At 36.9% G+C, this 17,319-nt stretch overlaps 1 protein-coding gene across 2 annotated transcripts in view; it reads left to right on the top strand.

Moving 5' to 3' along the window:
- The window catches only part of NET1 (neuroepithelial cell transforming 1), a 54,455-nt gene extending 37,718 nt beyond the window's left edge, over window positions 1-16,737 (top strand). Inside the window, exons 1-10 of one of the 2 annotated variants that reach the window (XM_059056803.2) lie at window positions 4,098-4,562; window positions 9,617-9,724; window positions 10,131-10,298; window positions 10,695-10,757; window positions 11,089-11,185; window positions 11,548-11,624; window positions 12,464-12,721; window positions 13,165-13,335; window positions 14,325-14,511; window positions 14,822-16,737. In XM_059056803.2, coding sequence (XP_058912786.1) covers window positions 4,470-4,562; window positions 9,617-9,724; window positions 10,131-10,298; window positions 10,695-10,757; window positions 11,089-11,185; window positions 11,548-11,624; window positions 12,464-12,721; window positions 13,165-13,335; window positions 14,325-14,511; window positions 14,822-15,228 — 1,629 coding nt within the window. In that variant the 5' untranslated portion in view covers window positions 4,098-4,469 and the 3' untranslated portion in view covers window positions 15,229-16,737. Of the gene's footprint in view, window positions 1-4,097; window positions 4,563-9,616; window positions 9,725-10,130; window positions 10,299-10,694; window positions 10,758-11,088; window positions 11,186-11,547; window positions 11,625-12,463; window positions 12,722-13,164; window positions 13,336-14,324; window positions 14,512-14,821 lie in introns of those variants that run through there. The other variant, XM_059056802.2, reaches the window with a different exon arrangement.
- The last annotated feature ends 582 nt before the right edge of the window (window positions 16,738-17,319 follow it).

Below are 17,319 nucleotides of genomic sequence, written 5' to 3' on the forward strand. Positions count from 1 at the left end.
AGCTACACAGGGCTAAAGATAAAAATTTTACTATCAATATAAGGTCCTTACAAACATAAAGTGGAAAAAAGTAGGTTGGCAATTGCATTGCACAATATCCCTTGTAGAGGGCAGCAGAGAGCTTAGATTTTTGTTTTTTCTTTACCCATAATAAGGCTTTCCTAGCCTAATTTCCAATTGCTTGTTATTGTTCCAGACAAAAGTAAATAAAAACAAATATCTATACCAAAAAAAGTAATGATTATTCTTCAGCTTTAATTTATTTCTAAATTCCAGAATTCTAATTTCACATTAAAAGGAGGAAAAAGGTAAGTAGGGTAATAGTCCTTTTTCTGTAGAGAAGGGAAACATCTTTCTCTTCACCTTATTCAAATTTTAGGAAAGGAAGCATTGAAGGCTCCATACAAACAGAAGAACAGAGGCTATAACTAAACCTGGTTTTTGGAAAACAGTAATTTTATCAAAAACTTGATTTCTTTTTTTTTTTTTTTTTTTTTTTTTTTTTTTTTTTTTTTTTTGCGGTACGCGGGCCTCTCACCGTTGAGGCCTCACGTTGCAGAACACAGGCTCCGGACGCACAGGCTCAGTGGCCATGGCTCACGGGCCCAGCCACTACGCGGCATGTGGGATCTTCCCGGACCGGGGCACAAACCCACGTCCCCTGCATCGGCAGGTGGCCTCTCAACCACTGCGCCACCAGGGAAGCCCGAAAACTTGATTTCTTAAACAAAGCTGCATTATTATTTTTAGATAACACAGTTATGTTTTTAAGTTATAAACTCTGGATTTTCTACACGAAGAAAAGACACTCAACCAATCTGTGTTTAAATTGTAGAAAGCCATATAAATAATTGCTATTAATAACATGTTCATTAAAGTAAACCATTGATTGAAATAGCATCTCTTCTAAAACTTAAGCAGCTGGCACTATTTTGTTACTATCTTTTTATTTACCTGCCTATAATACAAGTAATCTTTCTACTGTGGTTTTATGCTTTCCCTCTCTATAAAATGTTGGCAGTTATTTAGCAAAACTAGACTGGGACTAGGAGATTGGGTTTTAAACCCAGCTCTGCTCCTAACTCATAGAATGACAACTAGCAGTGCCTGAGCACTGAGCTGTACAGTGCTGAAGGTGGTACACGGATTGTCTCACAGGGAAGAGATGTTGCAGCCACAGTTGAGCAGACCAGATTCAAACCTGTCCAGCCACTGATGACCCACGCAACTTGGGACAAGTTTCTTAAACTTTCTGAGTCTCCTCCATCTGTAAAATGAAGGTAATAATACATACTTCATAAAGTTGGTTGAATAAGATAATATGCATAGGGCTTCCCTGGTGGTGCAGTGGTTGAGGGTCCACCTGCCGATGCAGGGGATACGGCTTCATGCCCCGGTCCGGGAGGATCCCACATGCCGCAGAGCGGCTGGGCCCGTGAGCCATGGCCGCTGAGTCTGTGCGTCCGGAGCCTGTGCTCTGCAACGGGAGAGGCCACAGCAGTGAGAGGCCCGCATACTGCAAAAAAAAAAAAAGATAATATGCATAAAGCTCCTAGCACAGAGTAAGGACTCACATTTCCTTTTTCTTTTTCCTCACTGTCCAGTTTCCTCCTAAGAAAACTGAGGAGGATGAATTAATGATCACAAAGGACCTTTTCAGCCCTCGTATTTTATAGAGCATTGTTAGAGTCAAGATTCACTCAGGCTCATGGCTCAGAGTGCTAACTGAACATCCCTTGTCCATTGTTGCTTTTATAGATGCTGTCTACAGTTGTCTGAATTATATTTAGACCACAAACCTGAACATCCAAAATGAAACTAAGATTTTAGGTTTGGTGAGCTGGGATTTTTCTGGGACTGGGACTGGGACTATCACTATTAGACCCTACTTGGCTTTTGCAGGCTATTTCTGCATTTAAGACTTCTACCTTTACCCTTCGGATCCTTACTGAAGGAGAGAAATGAGAGAGATCCTTTCCCCTCATTACCTTGGCCTTACCTCTATCAGAACTAAATAGAAAAACATAGTTTGGAGAAAGACATCAGGTAAGAGACCATGAGAATGCCCTAGCAACTTCTTTCCTCACTCCCACTCTGCATAAATCCTTTATTCCCTTATGAAACTAAGTAGCCATAAAGTATTGGCCTTACTTGCAACCATTTTTTAACTGATGAAACTAACTAAACCAGACTACTGGGTTCTTATTAGCTCTGAGGGCTTGAGCAGATCAGTGTTCTTACCTGTAAAATTATGGAACTGGATTCCATGATCTCTAAGGTGCTTCCACTTGAATGCTGTATAGCATAGAACTACCTACCACAAACAGCCTCTCAAGGCCAACTGCATCACACATGTTGACCAGGTGTGACCTGGTAATAAAGAATAGTTGATGAAATATAACCAATCACCATTACTTTTTTCAAAAGTCTAAAAGCAGATAGACAAATTAACATCATCCCAAATGCAAAACACATTGGTGTTTATGTAAGGTCAGCGTTCTTCCCTCCTGCAAGAAGTAACACTGTCCTGTGAACCTTAGTAAATTGTTTTTTATAGATTATTTGTCATTATAATCTATGCCCACTATTAACTCTGCTCTATTCACTCTTCAAACCTTTGTGGTTTCTCTTTTGTCTTTATTCTGCTGAACTAGCACACTTGAGGTCTTCATTAAACTTGTAATCACTAAATCCATGGATCTTTTCTTACCCGTCTTAATCTTTTTGCCATAACTAACACCTTTTCTTCCCTTGGCATCTCTCCAAAGTTAGATCTTTGGGCCTCTTTTCTTTTTGTCCAGATTTTCTCCCCCAGGCATCTCATTCACTTCCAAAGCTTCAACTCTGATCCCTGTGTCTCCGACTCCCCAGTCTAAATCCACCCTCTCACCTCTTCAAGTCCTTGTCCAACATTTCCAAGTTCTAGCTCAATAGTTTTATTTGTATGTTTTTCCACCACCGAAGACTCAGTATATCTAAAATGAAACCCAGAATTTTCTTTCAAAGCTTATTCCTCCGTATTTCTTTATTTGTATTAACAGTTACCCTTCCTAATCTTACAGTCGTTGGCATCTTTGACTTCTTGCATATGTTGTCTCTTGCATATATCCTTTTCCTTTCCCACTTAGGCAACGTTCTTGATCCCTGACTGATTTTTGCATTATGGTTCCAGCCATCTTTCAAGCCATCTTAAACACCACCTTACAACATACCCCTCATTATCTCTCTCACGTGCTCAATAAAACCCTCTGCTCGTCTGTCTTTACCCACAGCCTGTAACCTCAGGCTGTGAGTTCGCTTTCCGTGCTCCTTTGGGAAAGCCTTGCACTTTTCCCTTTCTCAGACCTTTGAAAAACATAACATGGCCTTCAAGGCACTGAAACAACATGTAACAGCCTCTTCCCTAGTGTCTTTGCCACCCTTATCTCATCTGCCAGAAGTGGTTTCTTCTCCTGAACTCCTTGCTAGCTGTACAGCTTATTTTGGACTTGTCAAAAGCTGTCTTGCGTTACTTCTCTCTTCATGTGGCCTAGCTTTACACAATGGTCTGTTAGCGCTTTAGGAGCGTATATGAAACCTATTTTTTTTCTATCACCCATAGCATCTAGAATAGTGCCTTCTACATAGATTTCTCAGATTTCTCTGACTCTAATAAATCCTAAGAATAGAAATGTTTTTGCGAATTATCAGCATCATATCATTCACAGTAGCATATGGTTAAGAGGAAATCCTACTTTTCGAAATAGAATACAGTACTTACTGTTAAAGAAGAAAATCTGCTTTGTTGCAGCCCCACCAAACCAACAGAAGTAGGGTTGCCTCATAGAGGCAAGGCTTTGGACTAGAAATTGCACTTACGTAATATAAAAGCAAGGCCCCTGGATAATTAGGCTTTTCTTTAGTATATACATTATTTAACTCTGAATTACAATTTTCTTAAAGTTGTCAAGTTGTCCATTCTAAATTATTTTCTAGGAAATAGGGTTTTATAGAAAAAGTATCCCTGTGTGCAGCTAAGTACTAAGAAAGGTAACCTAGATACGCAATTCATTTGTCTTTGGGAATGCTTTTTAAATCAGGAAAAGCCTTACAGTAACCCAGTTTCCTTTTCCCCTCTGGTCTCACTATAGAAATTCCAAACCTCTTGATAAAGAGCTTTCTCTGGCAGAGAAAGCGGAGAGGCCTAGGTGTGCCCCGCTGTCAGTTAAGGGCGGTCACGTGTCCCTCGGTGCCCGCCCACTAGACCCGGCCCAGCCGGCCCTGCCCACAGAGCCTGGAGTGCTGCTGGCGTCTTGAGCGCCCGCAGAGCAGAAGCCGACGCTACGGCGGAGTCGCTGGGTATGGCTGCGCGGGGCAGCTGAGCGCCCAGCCGGGCCGGGCCGGGCCGGGCCGGGCCGAGCCGGGAACTTCCCTGCAGGCGGCCGACTCCGGGAGGACTCGGGCTGGGGGCGTGAGGGTACTCGGAAAGCATGGTGGCGCACGATGAGGTCGGAGGTCTCCTACCTATTAAAAGGACTATACGAGTCCTCGATGTGAACAACCAGTCCTTCAGAGAGCAGGAGGTGAGACTTGAAAAGCCAAAGGAAGGTTTTTAACTCCACGGAACTTTTACGATGTTTAACAGTTTATTAACAGTATATTGTTAAACTTAACTTTTGATGTCACTGAGTATTAAAAGGTATGACTTTGATTTACATGCAGGTTTGAAATGTGTTTAGAACTATTTATGCATAGCTTAGCTTGAGTGTACACAAACTTTTATACAAAAGAAAAACATTTTAAATGTATATGCTGTTCGGTTTGGTTAAATTGGTCACATTTCTGATGCTTAATACAGTTTTTTGTTTGGTTGGGGTTTTTTGGTTTTGGAGGGTTTTTGACCTGCATTTGTTTATATTACCTAGTAAGTCTTAAGAACTGCTTTGTGGAGTAAGAGGAAAATAAGAATCCCTTCCTTGCAAGTTAGTGCAAGTGAACAAAATGCCATCTGACCTAGTGTTCATTTTTCTTTCCACGTCTAATAAGTTTATTGTGTGTGACTTTTGTTCTTAAGAAAGCAAAATGTTTTAAATTTTTAAGCCAACGAACCATTATTTAGGTGCTTCTGCCCTCCTTGCTTTAATTACCTAAGTCGTACTTTTTTAAAGTCTTTATGAACATTTATCAAAATAAGTGATTTTTATGCCATTTTATTTAATTTTGATAGTTGACTTAATACTGTGTGGACATTCTATTTATATAGCACACCACAATATATATACACTCCATGGTTATACTATATTATTATACTTATTATCTTCATTGGGGTGATGGTTTTGTGGCTGTATACATATATAGAAATTATCTAATTATACATTTTAAATATGTGTAGTGTATTGTATATCTCAGTATAGCTGTGTATCATACATACGCACACCTTTTGGTAGTTAGAATAGCTGCCGTCTTTCAGAGGTATGCTTTCATTTGTTGTGATTTGGCTTTGTTTTTTGTTTTTTCCATTTGTTTGGTTTTGGCTTTTGTTTCTACATTTCTGTTTTCTCAAAAGTGGTCATCAGTGTAAATACTAAAACTGAACTAGTCTTTTGAACTTTTGAACTTTTGTCTTTTTGTTTGGTATCAGACACCGGCCATGTTCTGGCATACCTTTATTCCAAAGATTAAAAACAACAGGAATGTTGTCAGGTTTTTAGCAGCACAGCCTTAAATAAATAACTAAATTTGACTATTTCTATTACTAAGAGGAAAGGGAAGACATCCTGTGAGATAACTCATCTTTATCTTTTTATAAATAACTTTTTCTTTTCATTCTTCTTAAAGTTCTTGCCAGGTAGAGGAGAAAATTATTTATCTAGTAACCCAAATGAGTAAACCCAGACACATGTTTTTTTGTGTGTCTTGATTTGGTTGACTCTAGAAGAGACCCTCCTGGAATATATTCTCTTATGTGACATCATTAGGAGAAAAAAACCGTTTTACAAAAAAACTGGGTTCACAACAGAATTTTTCCATGTTGTTGCTTTTATGTGCAAGCTACATTCCAGTAAAAGACTTGAAATTGATGTTAACAATTTTCTGTTTATAGATATACAGAAAATATTTTAAGGCATAAAATCTGACTACAACTGGATTAGTAAAATAAATAGATTGATTTAAAACTCGGTCTCAAGTCAGATTCCCTATAACAGTGCATGTGATTGCCTGGCTAAACTAGATAGTGTGGTTAAAAGGTAACCTAAGTAAACAACATAAATGAATATTACAGTTCGTAAAGTGAACTCTAGCCCTGGTGAAAGGTTGCCTACAGTAGAAAGTTCCTTGAGCATGTAAAACTTGTTGGTGTTCTTTATCTATTCCCGTAGGTTTTCAGATTGTCTTTTGAGGAGGGTGTGTAGTTTCAGTATCTGTACTCGTTCTTTAAGCTTCCTGTATTTACCATAATGCTGTTAACGATGCTCCAAAACAAAAATGAACAACCACAGCAGCAAAACCATTATGAAAGCCTTATTCTGGGTGATGGTAAGATAGGTAGAGTCCTACTCCTCTCTTCCTTCTTTACCTCCAAACCCTGTACCTGCATTGTGTCTGCAAAGGAGCAGAGGTGGGCGAAATCTCAGCTCTCAAAACACCAAACCAAGATAAAGTGGCTCATCTAGACCTCTAAAGAAAAACTGCTTTTGGTTGTAGCTCACATGGACCAAATTCTAACCTATAAAGAGACAATTTTTTGTCCCTACCCTATAGGTGACCTATGAATGCGTAGTTCGTAACTTTTCCACGAAAGTTGTCTGTATGATTTTTTTCAAATAATGTGTTTATCCTGAAATTCGTGAGCCATATTCAGTATTATGCCTTTACATTTCAGTCACACTTTTTGAGTTATTTTATTCATTAAAATTCTTCATACTTTAAAAAAAAATTTTTTTATTTTTATTTTTTTCATCATACTTTTGAAATAAATATATATGCTAAAAGTTTGTGTTGTGTCTGCCAAACATTCGTCACATATGAACTTTTAGTAAGGCAGGAAAGTTACTTTTGGATCTTAAAAGCCTGTGTGAAAAGTACAAGGTGTCCTCCCACCCCACCCCCTCCCCCATGTACTTCCTGATTCAGCACTACTTTGGTACAGAGAGATTTGAGTATCATGCTGTACTGACTGAGCTAGCCAAGCGCTCTTACCAGACGTTTTAGATTAGATACAGTCCTGAGACTAACATCTTCTTTGTGAAGAAGTGAGATTATAGGTGGGTTTCTAAAGGACTGTGGAACATATCTAATAACAAAATACTGCTTAGCATTATATCCTGCCACCCTAAAGAGACAAAATCCACATTTCAGAGTTTTAGTTCCAGAAAGATGCTTTAGCTATATTTACATTTAATTATCTGAATCTAAATTCTGTAGTTTTAATTTTAAATATCACAATTTTAAGTTACCAGGAAATTAATAGTTGTACTGATCCAAAGATAAGAATTTTTAAATTTTATGTATTAAATTAGATATCAAAAATACTTTTCCTTCCAGGTAAACTGTTTCCTTTCAAATTCATTGGGAAGAGCACCTTTCCAAAGACTTTTAAATTGAAATTAAATATTCTGTGATTTACTAGGAAGTCAAATTGGTTATGCTCTAAACAAGGAAGAGGAATTAACCTCTTTCCAAACTATGGAACAGAACTTTCTGACAACTGCTTTGTTTCTAGTTGGTGTTGGCATATCTTACTTTGTGAGGTAATTATATCCCCATTCAAACAGAAGCGTCTTTGTCCTGTCTTTACTCAAGAGAAAGGAATGCCTTCTGCCGCCTTCTGCCCATGCATGTGTCGCTTCAGTCTCACACAGATGGGTCTGGTAAAGGCATCCACACATGGCCTTGGCCACACAGTGTGTCATTTTACTACATATCCCAGAGGCTTCTTTTTCAGTTCATTTAACATTGGCACATTAGTGGCTTTATAGTCACAGTTTTACTTTGGAGTTAATTATTTTGGCGGGGGAGGGTTGGTCTACAGCACCACCTCTTAAGGACTCAGGGGCCTGAACTCTGTTGGTTGTCCACAAAGTCTCCTTACCTTAGTGGGTCACATTCCCTCTTCATATGTGTATATACCTTTAGGAGCTTCAATAAATCTAACTGCTTCTTTGAATATTCAAATCATTTAAGTTTCTTTCCAGAGGATTTTAACCCTTTCTGCCACTTTACTTTTAAATTATTCTTAGGCAATTATTTTTACTCACTTTCCTCGTCTCTTTTTTATGACCAATCAATTCTTTGGTCATATCAAAGAATTCTTAGGAAAAAAATTTTTTTTATTTGTCATTTTTAAGTGGTAATTTTTATATAATTTTTTATCATATATCCTTCTGAAGTCTCATTAAAATTATTTTGTCAAGTATGCCACAATTGTCAAAGGCACCAAATACAAACAAATAATTATGCTCCATAGACATCATAAAGGATAGGCCTGTTTTATGATCTGGACTTCTTTATCTCAATAGCTGTGTGAGTCACCTAATGGTATGCCTCCATTTTCCTAGCAGTAAAATTAGAGTAATGCAATTTGTAAAAGTTTGAGATCTTTGAATGATAAATGATGTTTGCTATACTATTATTATTTTAAAAACCATACATGTAAAATAATATGTCTTCTGAATTTGTATATATTTTTCCTTGAAGTTAATTAAATGTATAAAAGAGGATCTAATTATTTATAAATACCAACGTTTACATAGTAAGTGGAAATATTGCTAAGAAAGAATGTTAGTAATAGCTAAAACTTAGTATGCTCCAAGAACAGTTCTGAGCCCTTTAAACATACCTTAATCTTCATAACACCTTTATAAAAGAAGTTCTCATATTAACCCCATTTTACAGATGAGAAATCTGGGACCCAGGATTTTTCCTATCAAGTGTGCAAACCAGGATTTGGGCCCAGTCAGTCTGATTCCAGAGACTGAGTGTCCTCTTAACCACTGTCCTAACTGCTAGAATACCTCCACAACAGGGACCTACCTCACTGCCTTTAGAGCTGACCCATTCCAATGTCAGATGTGTTCATTTAAAAGCTATTCTCTAACTGAAGTATTCAGGAGTAAAATGATAGAATGTCTGGCATTTGCTTTAAAATATTTCATTAGAGGCAGAGATGAAACAAATTGTTATACTAAAAACTGTTGAAGCTGAATGATAAGTACATGAGGTCCATTATGCTATTCTCCCCTTTTGTGTATGTTTGAAATTTTTCTAAATAAGGAGGTGTTTTTTAAAAGTTACTCTCTATATTAAGCTAAAAGCTTCTAAAGGATTTTAGAATCTAATTGTTTGTTTTAATTTTGGGTTTTTTTCTGTTCAATGATAGTATGTTATGTTCTCAGAGTGATGTTCAGATATTTGACTGGCCTTTCTTATACCATTTATTATTTAATAAATTACTGTTATTCATTAGTGTTCTTTGTATTTCAACAATGAAAAACAACATTCATTTTCAGAGTTCCATGTTTCTGCATTTTATACTGTACAAATATCTGGTTTTTGAGAGGGCTGGGCTTTGTCCAAACTTGTTTGAAATCATTACACCTAAACACACATTTAGTATAACTTGTTTTTGTTTTCACAGGAGCCAAGCAATAAAAGAGTTCGACCTCTAGCTCGGGTCACATCCTTGGCAAATTTAATCTCTCCTGTAAGAAATGGAGCCGTCAGACGATTTGGTCAAACCATACAGGTGGGGACAAGTAATGTAGTGAGGGGACTTTTTATAGAAGCCTAAAATTTGCATTTTCTTTGAGTCATACAAACAGGTTTGTACTATTAAACATAACTTTCCTTTTTTGGAATATGCTGGTAAGGCATATTGTTGCTGGAACAATATTTATAAAACCTCATTATATTAGTTTGTATCTTACATCAAAGCAAGATCTTGGATAGTTTTTATTCCCAGAGAGAATTTTGACTGATAAATATTTTAGAATACTGCTAGATAGAAGCTTGGACAAATGACTGTTTTATGCATAGAGAAATTTTCAGAACCTTGCTTTTAATTTGTCTGGTTTTTTTTTTTAAGAAAAAAAAACAATAATTCCTGTATCCTCCAAACCTTCTTCTCGTTCACCTCTTTCTTTTCTTTTCAGTCATTTACCCTTCGTGGTGACAACAGATCCCCCGCTTCTGCCCAGAAGTTATCCAGCAGATCGACAGTCCCGGCGCCCACCAAAAGGAGAAGCAGTGCCCTGTGGTCAGAGATGTTAGACGTCAGCATGAAGCAGTCTTTAACCTCCAGAGAGATCAAACGTCAGGAGGTGTGCCACTCTCAGTAGCAAGACCATGTGTACTGGCTTAAACTAAAAAAAATAGACCCTGATTCTTAAACATATGTTTTGCCAGAAGAATAGCAAACTAATGCCTATGGCAAGATAAACTTGCATTTTTATACTTGAGTGCCATTCATAACACATGCTGAGCAGCACCTGTGATGGGGGATGGTCATCCAGTTTAACAACTCGGATGGGGTAGCATTATGAAACCTACGGCATCCTCTAATCTGAGATTCCATTCTGAATTACAGTTTTCAGACTGAGTCATTTTAAAAGTGCCGTTCAAAACGTCAGTTAAATGGTAAATATCAATTGTATATAATTTTTGTTTCTCAAAGGGAGGAGTGATCTATGGTGTTTGCTGGATTTTTTTTTTTTTAGGCAATATATGAAATGTCCCGAGGTGAACAGGATTTAATTGAGGATCTCAAGCTTGCAAGAAAGGTCAGTAAATAACTTTCTATCATGTGCCATAGTTTTTAAAAATTACATTTCACAGATTCTAAAGGATGATTTTCTTACCTTTAGAAGTTGAAAAGTAGAGAATATCTACTGGTGAATACTTCTTTTAGATGAGGTTTATTAGATGCATCTCTTCAAATATGAATATCAGTAAGTCTATTTGGGGCTTAACATATACTTTAATTTCTTTTATGTATAAAATAGAATCCACACTAGTTTTACATAGTTAGTCATGCTTGCATTCAAGTACAGATCTCTCATCATGTTTTATTTGCTTGATCTCTTTGTGTGACACATTTCTCCCCTCTGACAGGCCTACCATGACCCCATGTTAAAGTTGTCTATTATGTCAGAAGAGGAACTCACACAGATATTTGGTGATTTGGACGCTTATATACCCCTGCATGAAGGTAAGATATGCTACCTAATTTTCATAGGATTCTGAACAGCAGTAACAAGTAATTTTAAATCTAAACTTATAACTTAGTGCTGAATATTTTTAAAATTTTTATTGAAGTATAGTTGATTTACAATATTATATTAGTTTCAGGTGTACAGCATATAGTGATCAAGATTTTTTATAGATTATACTCCATTTAAAGTTACTATAAAATATCAGCTATATTCCCTGTGCTGTACAATATATCCTTGTAGCTTATTTATCTTATACACAATAGTTTGTACCTCTTAATCCCCTGCCCCTGTCTTGCTCCTCCCTGAATTATTTTTTAAATAAACCTATTTTTGGCATTTCTGCTTCTTTACACTTCAGATTTGTTGGCAAGGATAGGAGAAGCAACCAAGCCTGGTGGAACAGTAGAGCAGATTGGTCACATTCTTGTGAACTGGGTATGTAGCAAGTTGTTGCCTTCAGATAGGTTTATACAGATGTGCCAGACTTGTCATTTGTGATCAGTATCACATTGATTTGATCCAGTTACTGGATTGTAAAATCAGATAAATAAGGCATTAAAACTGAACAAATTTACATAGCTGTAGAAGTTATAGTCTCTGTTTAAAAAATATTTCATGAATGATGCAGTTTCATTTGTTTTAAGAATATGTTCCTCCTTAGACAGAATTCCCACATTATATACCATCAATTATCTGTTTTATTCTTTCAGTTAACAGTTGAGTGCCTGCCAGGTGCCAGACACTGTTCTAGGAGTGATGACTAGGGATTCAGTGGTAAAAGATAGTCTCTGCATTTATAGTCGAGAGAACAGTCAGTAAATAACCAGTCTCAAGGCTGGTGAAGAATGTGAGAGAGGAGGGCTCAGATGTTCTGGGAATACAGGAGACCAGCACGTAACTGAGGCTGGGGGAAGTAGGAGGCATGAGTCTTTGTTTGGATTTAGCCATATTAGGGAAATTGAAAAAGGGCATTCTCAGATTGGCCCGAAATACTATCCAGCCCCCATTATCACCTGCAGGAGAATTTTCACAGCTTGTTAAAACTTTCAAGAATAGCTATAAGTATTCTTTGGTAAATTATGTTGGTTTTTCAAATGTTAAACTGATTCTGAACTACTGTGATAAACCTCAAAGGATCATATAATAAGCTTTTGATAAAAAAAAAAAAGAATAGCTATAAGTTTTATGTTTTGTGTCTTGTGTCCACAGTCTTACTAATGGACTAAATTGTAACAGGAACTCATTATACTTTGTTTTCTCTTATTACTCTTCAGTTGCCAGGCTTGAATGCCTACAAAGGCTACTGCAGTAACCAGTTGGCAGCCAAAGCTCTTCTTGATCAAAAGAAACAGGATCCAAGAGTCCAAGACTTCCTCCAGCGATGTCTTGAGTCTCCCTTCAGTCGAAAACTAGATCTTTGGAGCTTCCTAGATATTCCTCGAAGCCGCCTCGTTAAATACCCTTTACTATTGAAAGAAATTCTTAGACACACTCCAAAAGACCACTCTGATGTTCAGCTTCTGGAGGAAGCTGTAAGTAGTCCAATAAGTGATTCTTATATTTTTCAAGTTTACATATTAGCTTGCCTGAGAAAGATATACAATGATATTCTCACACTGTCTGCGTGTTGAATCAGCACAGTGAAGTTTTCTGTAGTCATTTTAAGTTCTCATATGTTACTGCACTGTGCACTAATACAGAGATGTGTAACACATAACACATTTTATATTTATATTTTAGTTAGAAGACTGGATTCTAATCTGATCTCTCCTATCAGCTAGCTGTGTGACTTCGGGCAAATAACCCATTTGGCTGAGGCTGTAAAATGAAGGGATGGCTGAATTACCCCATTTCTAGAGTCCCTTCAGGCTTTAACATTTTATCATTTTAATGTGACATTTTAGTTCTGTAGGGAAACAGGATAAACTAATATGCTGAAAATGCTACATTGATATTTTTGTTTGTTTATTTTTAGATATTGATAATACAAGGAGTTCTCTCTGATATCAACTTGAAGAAAGGTGAATCGGAATGCCAGTATTACATTGACAAGCTGGAGTATCTGGATGAAAAGCAGAAGGATCCTAGAATTGAAGCAAGCAAAGTATTGCTTTGCCATGGGGAACTGAAAAACAAAAGTGGACATGTAAGTGCCTTGGGACACTAACATGAAGTGAGCCTCTACTGCCCTTCTCCCATTGATTAATTTTTTTCCACATTGATTATGAAGCAGGTTTGCAAAATAAACTCATCACATACTGAAAGAAGGTAACTGGATATTATGTTATCAGCTTTGGTAAAGCAAACATTTGGTTTCTGTCATTACCAAATAAGTTAAATGTCTTGGTGGAGAATCAGTAATCATTTATTTTTTAGTTTTGAAGCATAAATCAACTTGTTTGGTTAGGGGTTTCTTTCTAAATAAATCATTAGTTTTATGGTGTTAAATAAAAAAGCATATCCTTCAAAAATTTTTTGAAGAGTTTATAGTAATAGTAGTTTTTAGCACTACTAAACAAATTTTTGCAGCAGATTGAATGAGAGCAAACTTATTTTTAAAATCTTAATTACAAAGGTACCTGCTAGAACTAAGGATAAGCATGGAATGGTATTTTTATTTCATTACGTGCTTTTCAGAAGCCCAATTTGTAAGTTGAGGTTCTTTTTTGGAAAGAGTTAATCTTTCATCTCTGATTTCTATCATGAGGCCTCATTGTTCTATAAAAGCTTAAATTTATGTGGGACAAAACAGAACAATTAACATTTTTACCAGCTTACATTTTTAAATTCTTACCCTGTTAAAAGACTGTGGTGTATAGTCCTGGTGTTTCCAGTCACGTTACCACCGACAGTCAGGTCTTTGTGGTGCATAGCGTTTGCTCAGCTGCTGCTGAATCTAATGTTACACACGGATAAAAAAAGTTGCATATAGTCTGTGATGACAAAACCTCTCCAAGGAGAACATGCATAGCTTTAAAATCACCATCGTTATGAAGTCATTTGTAAGGGGGATCTTAGTAAATCAATTTGATGAAATTAGTAAGATCAAATCAAGTTGTTTTTACAATGGATTTCAGTCACTTAAAGTCACAAAGTTCCATATTTAGGAAACATTTTTATTTCTCATTTCTCCAGAAACTCTACATTTTCCTGTTTCAAGACATCTTGGTTTTGACTCGGCCTGTTACACGAAACGAGCGTCACTCCTACCAGGTTTACCGGCAGCCAATCCCAATCCAGGAGCTGGTCTTGGAAGACCTGCAGGATGGAGATGTGAGGATGGGAGGGTCCTTTCGAGGGGCTTTCAGCAATTCAGATAAAGGTAAAAATACATGCTTTAAAATAGTTTCAATAATCATAAACTCAGTTTTAATCTTTAAGAATTCTGTCCCCACACAAAAAAACTAAAAATGAAATGGGTTCCATCATCCTATACCTATTACACTCCTTGAGTTGGCAGGTGCTGTTCTGCTCTGACATCAGCACAAGTACCTAATAAGTAACATCTAGGCACTATGTAATGTATCTGCCTAACAGATGTGCACGCTGTATAAATACCAGCACTCATATTCACTTTATCTAGAATAAACTTTTTAAGTCTGATTTCCATTTTTAAATTTTTTTTTTTCTAGCTAAAAATATCTTTCGAGTTCGCTTCCAAGACCCCTCTCCAGGCCAGTCCCACACTCTACAAGCCAATGATGTGTTCCACAAGCAGCAGTGGTTCAATTGTATCCGAGCTGCCATGGCCCCTTCCCGGCAGGCCACCAGCCCCTCCGAGCTCCAGGGCTTGCCGGAGCCCCACGAGGAGTACGGAGAGAACTGCCCCCCTGCCAGCAATGCCAGGGCCCAGAGACGGGCATCCACGGCATCCAGCATGACTCAGGTGGAAGTTAATGGAGATGCTTCCGAAAGTGGCGCGCTGGTGCACACAGCAGACGACACTAAGGGCACGAAAGCGCCCCGAGCGCAGGCTGGCGTCCGAAAAGCCAGGGACAAAGCCCAGGTCGGTGGCAAGCGGAAAGAGACACTGGTGTAAAGGAAGCTCTGTGGTGACCAGGGGAGAGACTTTATTTATAACTGTGTACAGTTGTTCTTTCTTGTAATGTGAGTATGAGAGCGTTGCAGGTTACTTAATACCAGTCTTCACATTTTCTGTGTTTTTGGTTGGGTTTTGGTGGTTGTTTTTTATTTTTTAATTTTTTTAAATGGCAGCTAGAGATATATATACAGATTACTGTTAAACTGCAGTCTTTTTTTTTTTTCTCAGATCATCTAGAACATGTAAGTCTGGTATTTTTAATCAAATGAAATACTTATGAAATGGGTTTTCTCTTCATTCTGCATTCATCATGACTTTTAAATACCAATTGTGATATTTATAATATTGGCCAAAGCTTAAAATTTTGCAAATACCAGGATTTTACCAGTGTTTATTTGATAAACTTTGCATACAGAATTTGAAATTTTAACATCGGCATCTAAGATCTACTTGGAATATGTTTGTAATATTTCAGAATTTATGTTGAAACATAAGTTCCTTGGAAAAACAAAACTTAATAGGTTTTCCATTCTCCCAACTGGAATGCTTTTTATTAGTTTGTTTTTCACTGCACATTCCTCATTTTTCATTGATTTAACCTGCCAGTTATTTAATTTTTCATTGTAAAGTAGTTTTTAGTATTTGCTTTTTTTTTTTTTTTTACTTTGATGCTTTTTCAAATTGGCATGTCTTTAAAGTATTTTTCTTCCTTGATTAAAAATTGTGTGTGTGTTTGTGTGTGTGTGTGTGTGTGTGTGTGTGTGTGTGTGTGTGTGTGTGTATTTTTAAATCATATTAACTTTACCAAGTGAAATCAAGCCATACTGTTTTTGAGCCAGTTAAGAAAATTGCAGTTTTTAAAGTGTAGTATTTCAGGGTTAGAACATACATGAAATGACTCAGTATATTCTGGACTACTGAAAGAAAACCACCTTAAGGATTTCATGGAAAGTTAATATTGTCTGAAAAGCAAGAGGGAAGGAAGTTGGCTGGTAATAAGTATTTAAAAAAAAAAAAAAGAGGGAAAAAGAGTGTAGTTTTGTCTTAAAGTAAAAAATGTCTGGTTGTGTCAGACATTTATGAAAGATAGTAAAAGCTAAACTTGAGAGTGTGTAGTAAGTTGTAGAAGGCTTGAGGGAAGTGAACTGTATTTGCCTTGGTTTACAATACTTGCAAATAATGGGTTTGAAAAGAAAATGTGTTGAAAATTTGACCATATGAGATCAGTTTTGGCAGATGTATTCATAAAAGACTGGTGAATCTTTTACTATGAAATGTTTCTGTTCAAATGAGATTGTAGTCTTTAAGGCGGGCGGGGGGGGCGGCTAAAAGCCCTGTGTCATGGCAGATTTATAATGGTGATCAGCTCAAGTAAATGTTGACTATTATGTGAACTATATTTGGCCAGTGGAAATGAAAATTGAAAAAGACTGTAAATAGTTACATCCAAATGATTTCTCTGTATAAATGAATTATACAATTAAAAAAAGAAAGTCACACACATAATCACCCTTAAAGGTTTCTTGGCTGGTGGATGTTTGGGGGACGTTTGCCAAAATGCGTTGGTATAGCAAAGGAGGTGATGGCAAGCCTCACAAAGTTCTTTAAAAAGTCATAAATACTTACACCTTTGAAATTCATCGAAAAGTAAGAGAAAGATTCAATTAGATCAAGTTTTTTGAATCTTATTAAACCATTTAGAACACATTATAATCAGAAATAGCAATTGAAGACAGCTGAACACCTGGCCACTTTCTGGATACAATAGTAAAGCTGTTAGCAAAGCATCCTCATTAATTTGATTAATTTCAGATTTTAACTTAGGTATTTCAGGTTTCTAACTCTGGAAATTCAAAGTTAGTGTAGCTTATACCAGTGGTTGTGATCTGAAAAATCAGCAAGATTTCTAATCATTTCTAGAGATGTTATAAGATACAGACAGTCTCTTCCAGAATTACCTTGATCAGCCTCAAGTTGTAGAAACAATAGTAGTTCTAATATTGTTAATGAAATGATGTTTTACTGAAATCTCTAGCTTGCTTGGGTTCACTCAAGGGAAAAAATAAGACCCAGAAACTGAATAATTGT

This window comes from Kogia breviceps, chromosome 3, assembly GCF_026419965.1.
Source record: "Kogia breviceps isolate mKogBre1 chromosome 3, mKogBre1 haplotype 1, whole genome shotgun sequence".
Taxonomy (NCBI): domain Eukaryota; kingdom Metazoa; phylum Chordata; class Mammalia; order Artiodactyla; family Physeteridae; genus Kogia; species Kogia breviceps.